Source organism: Hippocampus guttulatus, chromosome 3 (genome assembly GCF_054856545.1).
Source record: "Hippocampus guttulatus isolate MCC_2025c chromosome 3, RoL_Hgut_1.0, whole genome shotgun sequence".
Taxonomy (NCBI): domain Eukaryota; kingdom Metazoa; phylum Chordata; class Actinopteri; order Syngnathiformes; family Syngnathidae; genus Hippocampus; species Hippocampus guttulatus.
In genome coordinates this window covers 26,440,433-26,450,601 of record NC_141263.1, presented here as the reverse complement: position 1 = coordinate 26,450,601, position 10,169 = coordinate 26,440,433, and the positions used below count along the sequence as shown (strand labels likewise).

The window sequence follows — 10,169 nt, the reverse complement described above, 5'->3', positions numbered from 1 at the left end:
AGCCGACGCATCCAAACAGAAGCCTTATGCTGCTCACAAGCCTGATTGAGATCGCGCGACGTCAAGTTCAACACTCGAGCACACGCAGCGCCCCCTGCTGGTAAAGCACTGCAATGGTTTCAGAACCAGGGACAGAGATAACTGTTCGAACGGCAACAGCACGTTCGTTTAAAAACAAGAATAAAAAAAACAAGATACGCAGGGATCCTCGGTTCACATCGACATTATTGTTTACAAAGTCCTTGCCAATGGCTTGCCATGAACTGGTTTTCACAGCAGTGTAAAAATATGTCACATTTCGTTATTCATGGCCGAGAGTTTTTTCATACACTCACTGAAATCACCACATTAAATTTCGCACTACAAATACCGTTTGCGTTTTTATTACTTCCGAAAAAGACAATATTGTACTTTTATCAAGGTTGAGTGTACAGACATACAGTAACTTGTTGGGGTTACAAAGCCAAAATACCTTTTGGCCAAAGGGTCTCGGGAGGCCTAAAACAAAACGATGGAGCCTCTGAAACAGTGTTTTAATTTTAAGAGTTCAGGGCCCACCGGCTGGCCCTTTAATGAGCAGCTGTTCCTGGCAGGGCTGTTGGATGGAAGGGTGAGCAATGGCCAGAGAGACAAGACGTACGCATACACACCCACACATGAACTAATTCATGAGACATGGGAAGAGACCAACGCTTCAAAAAACAAAAAACGCTTTTATTCTTTGAAAACATTTCCACTGAAATAAAATACATACATCTTAAGATGATACATTATTCTCGCACGATCATTAATAGCTGATTTTATATCGTCCTAGTATTGTGCTTCGGCGGCTATGTGAGGCTCATTTACATATAAAAGCGTTTTTTGGGGGGTTTTTTGCAGTCTGTAGAGCCTCAAAGTGTTACACACACGTACAGAACTTTGCACTGCCCTCAGACATAATATCATTCATTTCACAACGGAGGACATTGAGAAATGAGCTGAAAGCGACACAAACTGCCCCATCGTCCAGAATTTTTTTCCAATCTCAAATGCAATGATCCGACTACACATGTGAAGTGTTTTACTTTTTATCGCAGCAGCGCAGTGTTCTCGTGTTCTCTAACGAGCCACGCTGAACGTGGCAAATCAGGTTTGGCCAATTGATTACAAACCTTCACAGGGCTCAGGCCTTCGGCCTCGAACGACCGACGTGATCACATTTTCAAACGAGACGCATCTTTTGACCGCACGTCTGCGTTTAATCAGTAAAGTAGCCCGGCTGGATCGTGAAGGTGAACTTTCATTGCGCCACTGGCGTAAGGCAGAAATTCAACTCGTGCTACGTACTCGACGGCTTACTCGTGACCGGCGTTACTCGTGGGCTTTGGAGAACTGTTTAGTGGCAGCTTCTAAAAGCGCGCCGTGTTCGAGGGCCACATAAAAATGACGACGACAACAAAACATGAGAAATCTTAAAAGAAAGCTGCACATGCATTAGCTGCAACGAACGATGGTGTGACGGCTTTGCCACGGCACTCCCTGCTCGTTTGGCCCACGGACGAGAGCTGCTGTCACTTTATTACCCCAAACCTTTTCTCATTCTCGGCAGCACGTTTTTTGTTGTTGTTGTTTTTTTTTAAACTGCTCACTGTCAACTACTTAGAGCTTAAAAGACATTTATAAGTGAATGATGGCAAGTTGTGGGCATTTCTTAAGTGGATAGAAAACAGGTGCACAATTGAAGAGAGGTGGTCAACGGGAGAAAGACGACGCTTTGGGTGCCTTGATGACTACCAGGCTGGGATTGTACATTCCTGAAAATAACTACAAAAAAAAAAAAGACATCAGGAGAGACTTGTTTGGAATCTGTAGCTACATGAAGGAAAGGGAAGAAATCAAACTTGGACTGTTCAGTGAATGCAATTCATTCTTAGGTGAATAGTTTGGATGCATAAGCATAGCTCGTGTCGGAATCAATTATTTTGCCCAAATTTGTTACATTGCTGGTTCATTCCTATCATAATTTTGTACCGCTATTCCATACTACTGTACACACGCAAGGGCTGCACAGTGTGTGTGTGTGTGTGTGAACATATATGCCGAAATAAATTGCAATGCAGCTATGATTCAACGATGAATGACACCCGCTGACCATCTACAAGTGGAATTCTAAGGAATTAAAAAATACATTTGGAAAATAATATTTTGTTGTCTTTGGAGAATCAAAACATGCACTCAGATTTGTATGCAAACAACAACAATTTTTTTTTTTTTGGTACCTCCTGCAGCCTGGTGGTCTCATGTTCTCATCGATTTGATTTGATCTGAAAAGAGCATCCAAAGTGAAACAAATCAGATACATGGTCAATTTTCAAAATACTCATTTGGGATACGCACGCGCACGCACAAGGATGCACACACACGCCACTGGGATTACCTTGTAACCATTCCACACCCTCCTGTAAACCATCTCCTTTCAGCGCGTCAGTTGCACTGAAAGAAACACCAACATTCGCATGTTAGATCATTAAAACATGTTGCCTGTGAACACGTTACACGTCCGCCGTTGACTCTCAACAAACAGCACCGCAAATCTCAGGACAAACATGAAATGGTTTACGTCGGGTGTCAAGCAGGACGACGCTTTGACGGACGTAGCTTGAGCTCCCGTCCAGTTTTAGGTTTAGTCAAACAAGTAGTACTGCTCAGAAATTGAGTTCCCAATTTTTTAAAATATTTTCCATTACTGAAGAAGCATAGCCCGGAATGCTTTCAAATTGCGGTCAAGTATAGCTTGTGGCGATCCCGCGTGTCCGCCATATTGTGAGCGAATCACCGAACACTTTACACGCACACCTCACTTGTGTTGCTGAAAAGCAGCCCGCTTTTGAAAACCGCTCAAAATGTCTCTCTTCTGTTCAATTTCCAACTCAACGCGAGCAGCTTGCGCATGCTTCCCAACGCCGAGGAACGATTTCACTGCAGATAGCAGCGCCAAGTGCAAATCGAGTCCTACCAGATGTGCCAAGGTTTGTCCTTGATGTTGTCCAAGCACAGCAGCTGGGAAACTTTCACTGATGACAGAGCGTCTCGGACGTCCATCTTGTTAGCCAAGAACAGGATGGGAATTCGCTTGTGTTTAATGTCTGCGGTGAGACAAGACATGGATGTTGTGAGATGGATGGCGTCATAAGCTAATCATTGAGACAACTCAAGGAAAAAGAAATACACAAATGCTACAGAGAGCAATCATATGTACCAATGCAGGCAACACGGGCCAAGATCACGAGCGACTCAAAGGCTATCAAGGATCGAGAGAGCCACAAGTTATGTTTTTTTGCAGATCCGCAGCTATTTCTGGCAAAATGAAAAACTCTCAAAATATTTTGCAGAAATGTCATCAATCAACATGCTGAACTGAATTCAACTTTTCATGTTAAATTTGAGCTCACGTCAGAAATGATGTGGTTCAAAGTTTGGCTGCCAGTGGCCAGCAAGTGACACGCAAATAATTACATTGACAAGAATGCGCAGCAATTTAAAAAGAATCCATCATAACGGCATGATTCGGTCCCTCCGTGCGCGCGCACACACAAACTCACCAGGATGGTTTAACAAGGTGTCCAATTCCTCTTTGGCCACGACCATCCTGAGCTTATCCGCACTGTCGATGACAAAGATGACAGCCTGGCCCTCCCTGCACAAGACAATTTGCGCAATGTGAATAAACGTATCCGGAACGCTGGCCGCAACGTCTCTGTGACCAACTGACTTGTAGTAGTGCTCCCACAGGCTTCTGTATCTGCCTTGGCCTGACATGTCAAACACTGTGAAGGAAAGGCTGCACAAAGACGAGACATTCCGTGACTGGTCAAGAGTGAAGGCACAACAAGTGAGCGTGAGATGCCGAAAAGCGACCTGGACGTCTTGAACTTCTCGATGCTGAAACCAATGGTCGGGACGATGTCTTGTGCTTGAGCCTGTGAATGAAATGAAAAACGTTACATCATCACCTAGCGGTCTGTCGTTGAATATATGTAGGTCATACAGAGTTATGTCTGACCAAACGTGAAGCTTCATTTTGAACAGAAGCTATGGATAGATTCCCCCCACAAAAATGGACTTACATGCGACGGCTTGAGTTTGTTGATGATGGTCGTTTTCCCGCTGTTGTCGAGGCCCAGGCAGAGGACGTTCACTTCTTTCTTGAAGCCCAGCCATCCTGCCAACTTGTCAAACAGCCCCATTGGCAGCAACCATCCGCACTCGCGCCCCCTCTACAACAGAGGCCGGCGTCATTGTGCGAATGCGGAGGGAAACGTTTGCATGTGGGGGAAAACGTCTGGTTTTGTTTCCCGTTTGATCATGGGGATAGCGGATCGTTCAGAAGTGAGTTAGTCGAGTTGGGCCATTCTGCCGAACCGATTATTTAGCCATCCTGCTGCGATATGCTTGAAGATGTGATATGAAAAGGACAAAATTGCATACTGGCTTTGAGTGTGCTTGAAAAGACAGGCGGGAGTCCATCTGTGTCCCCAGATTCTAAAAACACTCCACCTGTTCAACCTGCTACCCATGAATAAAAAATGTTTACAGATTGAGTTGTACAGTGCCATGCACAAGAATTTTGGCCCACTCTTCCTCGTAGAATAGCTTTAATTCAACAACATTGGAGTAGCGCCTCCTTCATATTAGGTCAACCCAGGTGATCTTATATTTATATCTATCATGCGCTGTTAGTGTCTTGCTTTGACATTAGTGTTGTTATTTATGACTGCCACATTACTGGTGAACTGTGCAGAATCTATATCCCATACCGGAGTCTGCTGTGATAGTCCGTCAACCCCAAATCAACCGACAACGCGTTACGTTCACGCTCATTTATGCAACCGGTGGGTTCGATGAGGCGCAGATAACGCTGGCTGTAGTGTCATCGACGATTCGCCCGTTAGCCGTTAACTCCGACTAAAGAGATTGTAGCGTAATTAACATTCACGGTCCTATTTTGTTAATCTTCTCTGTTCTGTAACCGTACGGGGTAGCCCGAGCTAACCCCTTGATAGTAACGCCAATTTTACGCTTCAGCTCGGATGATTTCTATCAGCAAGAAATTGAAGTAAAAACAACGTCTTAAAGTGTACGTTGTGAGCTCCATCCAAACGTTGCAAAATCCGACTCTAAACATGCAATTGATGCCACATAAACAGCCACATAAACAGCTAACGTCAGAGCTAGCAACGCTAACGGTAGTTAGCATACCCCTGGTAATTCTTACACAGACGCCTTTGTTTATATGGACTGAATATTACCTTTGATTAAACTTGGTGTTCTTGATGTGCACAGAAATACAGTCTGGGCTCGTTTATTCCATCACCGATGAGTCGTGTCCATTGCTTTCATTCATTTCTCGTACGCATTTCCATGGTGCCCAGGATACGCTCCTGATTTATGCTGCATTCGAGGAACTCGGAATTTTACCGTTTCCAAATCAACAAACAACAAGCGGAACGGCCTACGCTCATACGTGACGAAATCATTTTGTGCTTTGTGCTCGCAAATACACGTCTATAGCTCTTTCATGATTATTTATGTACGTGTTGTGTTTTATTTAGCGCGACAGTTTCTTGGCAACACTGTGTTGCAAGTGACAACAAACCTCGAGTCACTTACAGGATGCTACCCGAAAGCCAAAGTTACTATAATTTTAAACGTTGCAATCACTGAAACCACAACGGCAAAATGTAATACTCATCAATAAAATCGATACGATTACGTCGTGAATAAAGAACGTATTTTTGGAATAACGCATTTGAGGATGTAAATTTTGTTCAAATGCTTTGTATATTGTTATAAAGATTCAGCCATTGCACCACTTTAACCAGGATATTCTCAGAGTAGCAACTGAGCTTGGAGTGTCACAGTTATGTCATCTGCAGGTTGCAGCACTTTCAGAGAGACTACAAGTGTTACAGAAAGGCATCAAAGAAGGAAATCCATGGGAAAAAATATGAATTTTGCCGTTCAGTGTTTGAGAAGAGCGAGTTGAAGCATTGAATCGTCGCATGCTACATTTTAGCGAACCCAAATCAGTTCACATGTAAAGGTTATAGTGCCATAGGTTCATCCTGAAATTCCAGCAAAAGCTTAATTTCCTGTAACTCTTTGTGAGTGAAGTAGTGTATTGCAACAAAAACGTCTCTCTGTGGGACATTCAAATGTTTACACCAAAAGTGTCTGACGTCCAACCAATCTCTCCATGCCCTTCCTTGATGCCTATACAGTATAAGCGCCTCAGTGACAAACTCACCTGACAATTCTTCATGTCCAGAAAACGTGTCACTCTCTTGAGTGACAGGAGGAAACAATGACTGTACATGTCTGTGCCTGTGAGCGCATCCATGGATACTTTTGTCACTGCATGTGTGTGTGCGTCTGCCATCAGGTGTGAAATGTGCCTCTGCATTTGAAGTCCGAGAGATAACGCCAATGCATTAAAATAGAGTCGTTTATTCAGGAAGAAACAGCCAGCTTTCACGTAACTTTCAGTACAAGACACACTGCAACACCATGAGGATAGAACATATTTCTATAAAATCTTTTGACATTCACTCGTCTTCAGTTCAAAAAGAGAATTGCGTTAATTGTTTTGACAATTCATATTCCTGGTGAAATATTTAATAAACCAGCAACACATTTGTTATTAAAATAACCTAGGGGCGGCATACATGAGCAAACGTTCTCTCCACGTAATCTCTGGTCTTGAGGTATCCAATTTGAGACCATTCAAAGTCAATAATGAAAACCGTTGGATTGTCACCTGGAAAGAGCGGAGGCATTGACTGGCACTTGAATCAACACTGGAGGAACAAAAAAAAAAAAAGAACAAAAAAATCTTAAGTCTTAAATTCAAATGAATTTGAATATTTTGCTGAGTCAATGAGATCACATTTAGCCAGAACTGACTGAGGTTCCTCATTGTTGACTGGCCGCATTGACAGTAATCCGTGACACGATGCCCGCGTGACGTGTGTTGAACGGACTCGGCGACGTCAAGCTCCAGAATCGCTCTCATCAGCAGCGTGTGACACTTTGTAAACCCGGCAGTCTGGTGTGCAACTCATCAAATGTCTGCACACACGTCTGGCTTTGTGTGACGGCCTCACACTTGAAAGCCGCTCTGTTGAATATGGTGAAACTGCAGGCGCAGAGACTGTATGCTGCTTATGATCCTCCTCTGGTGGCCAATCAAACAGATCCCAATTCGCCTGATGTCACTGAGGAGAGAAAAGAAAACATTTTTAAAGAACCAGTCATAGAAAAAAGACTGTTAGTTCCCGATGCAGCATCCACGTGGGAACAATCGTCTTATTTTGAGTGACTAACACTCCGACTGGAATAAATCCAAGGGGGGGGAAATAAAGTAAGCGCAGAGGGTCAAGAATAACACACATTTGGGCTCACTCACTCTACGCTCATTGTTGAAATGGAATCCAGCGTTGTATATCCTGCTGCAATGAAGTTGTTCTTGTATTGGCTCATTTTGATCGAATCAAGCCAGTCTCCGATAGAGATGAAGAGAGGGTAGTCGGGCATGGCGTCGGGAGAATCAGGGAAGCTGAAGACAGCATTTAGGAAAGAAAAGGAGCAGAAGGATTAGAAGCATAATTAACATCCTTTGAAGGACCGACTTCAGCATCCATCCACTCAATAAAATAATTTATCGACTTGAAAAATGTATCTGGATCCAGATGATTTTATTTTGTGCAATAAAATGTAGTACATTCACATTGTTTTTTTTAGTGTAGTGACGCTAAACCAAGAGCCATTACAGAACCATTTCCCCGTTGTTCCCTTTACCACCACTTTTTTTCCCAACTTGATACTACCACATGACATTGGAAGAAACAAATCCAGTGAGAAATGTTGACTGTACTGTACTTACTCTGATAATAACGCTTTTCTCTTTTCACCATTGCCGTCCACCTGCATTGGGGCCATATGGTGCAGTGACCAAGTAGATCCAGCAGATGGTGCTGCAACTACAAGACTGGAGGGGAACAGTATGGCCTGCGTGTCACGGTCATTTCATCAAACAAGTCAGATGGACATGTGAAGGATTGTTCTGCTTTTAGTTAGGGGGACGATACAAGGCACAATAATTGTTAGTTGAACTGCCCCAATTTAAAATTGTATCGAAGTTTATTGACTTGAAATTTGGAGTTCGCTCAATCTTGATTTTTCTCGGGTGTCGGGGTATACAGTACCTTGTAATCAGGTATGCGATTCGATGTCGAAATTCAACCTGATAAGTGACTGATTTGCTCCTGGAATGCAACGCGAGTGCGAGATGATACGTACTTGTGTGACTCGTTCACCAGCGCGAGGAGCCCACTGGGGTTAATTATGAGTTTGTCCAGGAAACAAAGCACGTTGTTGAATCGCGGACGCTGACTCGGCTCCTTCTGCCAGCAGTGCAACATCAGCTGGTGCAACGTGACAGGGCAGCCCATTGGAGCGGGTAAGCGATATCCCTCCTCCATTGATAAAATGACCTGGGAAAGTTGGAAAGTTATTCTCCGAGGTGTGCCGCTGTGCCGTGCTGTGTCAATCTGGTGTCGACATCTTACATCTTGATTGGACATCTCCCAGTAAGGCCTCTCGCCATATGACATCACCTCCCACATGACAATGCCGAAACTCCAAACATCACTGACTGAGGAGAACTTTCCGTAAGCAATCGCCTCTGGTGCTGTCCAGCGTATTGGTATCTTTCCTCCCTGATGATAAAAGCAAGACTGAATAATTGTTTGAGGACAGCCGACCTTGGGCAGAAGTCGATGACCTGCAGCTAACCCGAATGAAAAACTCACGTTCACCGTGGCGGTGTACGCCGCCTCGGTATCTTCTTCCATGACTCTGGACATGCCAAAGTCGGACACTTTACACACCAAGTTCTCGTCGACCAGAATGTTGCGAGCCGCGAGGTCTCTGTGAACGTAACCCATGTCTGAGAGGTAGGCCATCCCCACTGCCACGCCACGCATCATTCCGACCAGCTGGAGCACCGTGAATTGACCGTCGCGTGTCTGGAGTGGAATATGGAAAGGTTACATGGTGCCTCAAATAAGTAAAGAGCAAGAATGGGTTCAACACACACACACACACACAGACACGCGCGCACACACACACAAAGTTACGGATATTTGGCTGCCAGGTGAAATGTGTAAAAAGTTCACACTACAATGATATCATAAAAGTAGGACATTTTTTTAATGAGAAGGGTGCACGAGTGATTTCTTCATCTCAAACAATTCATTGAAAGTGGGGTAGCATTCATCATCCGGTTTCTCAGGCCATCGTTCACAATGTCGCAGTCACCAGCATGGGATGGGGCCAAAGGTCGTCCACTTCTACATCTTTCTGTGACTCTTCCAGTCCCTCTGTATCTTTGTTGCAACTTGGTGATGACACTCTGACACTCTAAACTCAGTGGCCACTTCTGTCTAGGAATGTCCCGTTTGAAGCATCACAACGGCAAGGCCCGAATTGAACCGGGACATTTATTGGTCGATTCAAGAATCAAACGCCTGTTGTGAATTTTGCCGTTGAGCTCCCCATTAGAGAGCAGCAACTTGTGCAAAAAGAACTCAAACATTTAACATGTAAAAACCTATAAAAGGTTGAACGCATTTTAGGCTCGTCCTGAAATTTCACCTGAAAGCCCAAATATTCCGAATCTTTTGTGAATACTGTGAATATATTATGTGAGAGTAGATTCCAACCCGTAGGAAAGAGTCCAGCGCTCCATTTGCCATGTACTCCACCACTATCATCACAGGTCTGCCTGTGGAAATAGAGGCGGTATGAAAGTCAAGGCAGTTCCGAAGGTTAATTAGAAAATACCTATCAAGACATATACGTGTACTGTAAAATGTTCATCGGGAGACAGAGAAGCAGGCCAGCATCTTACTTTTGGTGACCACTCCCTCGAGTCTGATGATGTTGGGGCTGTCAAACTGTCCCATGATGGACGCTTCGCGTAAAAAGTTTCGCCTCTGATGCTCCATATAGCCGCCTTTCAGGGTTTTGATGGCCACGGCGATGTCCAGCCTTCCAGGGATGCGCAAACGACCACTGCAGACCTCTCCAAATTCCCCTTCGGGAGCAGTTGAGATGAAAACGTGTCA

General features: G+C 44.3%; 2 protein-coding genes across 4 annotated transcripts in view; both read right to left on the bottom strand.

Annotated features, from left to right (window-relative positions):
* Positions 1-693: 693 nt before the first annotated feature.
* Positions 694-5,437, bottom strand: arl6 (ARF like GTPase 6). Its single transcript, XM_086107755.1, has 9 exons — positions 5,292-5,437; positions 4,110-4,259; positions 3,901-3,962; positions 3,755-3,823; positions 3,585-3,679; positions 2,999-3,128; positions 2,420-2,475; positions 2,262-2,306; positions 694-1,806 (listed from the first exon to the last, which is right to left on the bottom strand). The coding sequence occupies exons 2-8, from the start codon at positions 4,227-4,229 to the stop codon at positions 2,281-2,283; spliced, it is 558 nt and encodes a 185-aa protein (XP_085963881.1). The 5' UTR covers positions 4,230-4,259; positions 5,292-5,437; the 3' UTR covers positions 694-1,806; positions 2,262-2,280.
* A 1,055-nt stretch (positions 5,438-6,492) lies between these two features.
* The window catches only part of LOC147208012 (ephrin type-A receptor 6-like), a 42,722-nt gene continuing 39,045 nt past the window's right edge, over positions 6,493-10,169 (bottom strand). Inside the window, exons 14-21 of one of the 3 annotated variants that reach the window (XM_086107752.1) lie at positions 9,953-10,138; positions 9,765-9,826; positions 8,853-9,068; positions 8,610-8,777; positions 8,341-8,534; positions 7,925-8,029; positions 7,448-7,597; positions 6,493-7,256 (exon numbers count right to left, since the gene is read on the bottom strand). In XM_086107752.1, coding sequence (XP_085963878.1) covers positions 7,142-7,256; positions 7,448-7,597; positions 7,925-8,029; positions 8,341-8,534; positions 8,610-8,777; positions 8,853-9,068; positions 9,765-9,826; positions 9,953-10,138 — 1,196 coding nt within the window. In that variant the 3' untranslated portion in view covers positions 6,493-7,141. Of the gene's footprint in view, positions 7,257-7,447; positions 7,598-7,924; positions 8,030-8,340; positions 8,535-8,609; positions 9,069-9,764; positions 9,827-9,952; positions 10,139-10,169 lie in introns of all 3 variants that reach the window. The other 2 variants (XM_086107753.1, XM_086107751.1) reach the window with 2 other exon arrangements.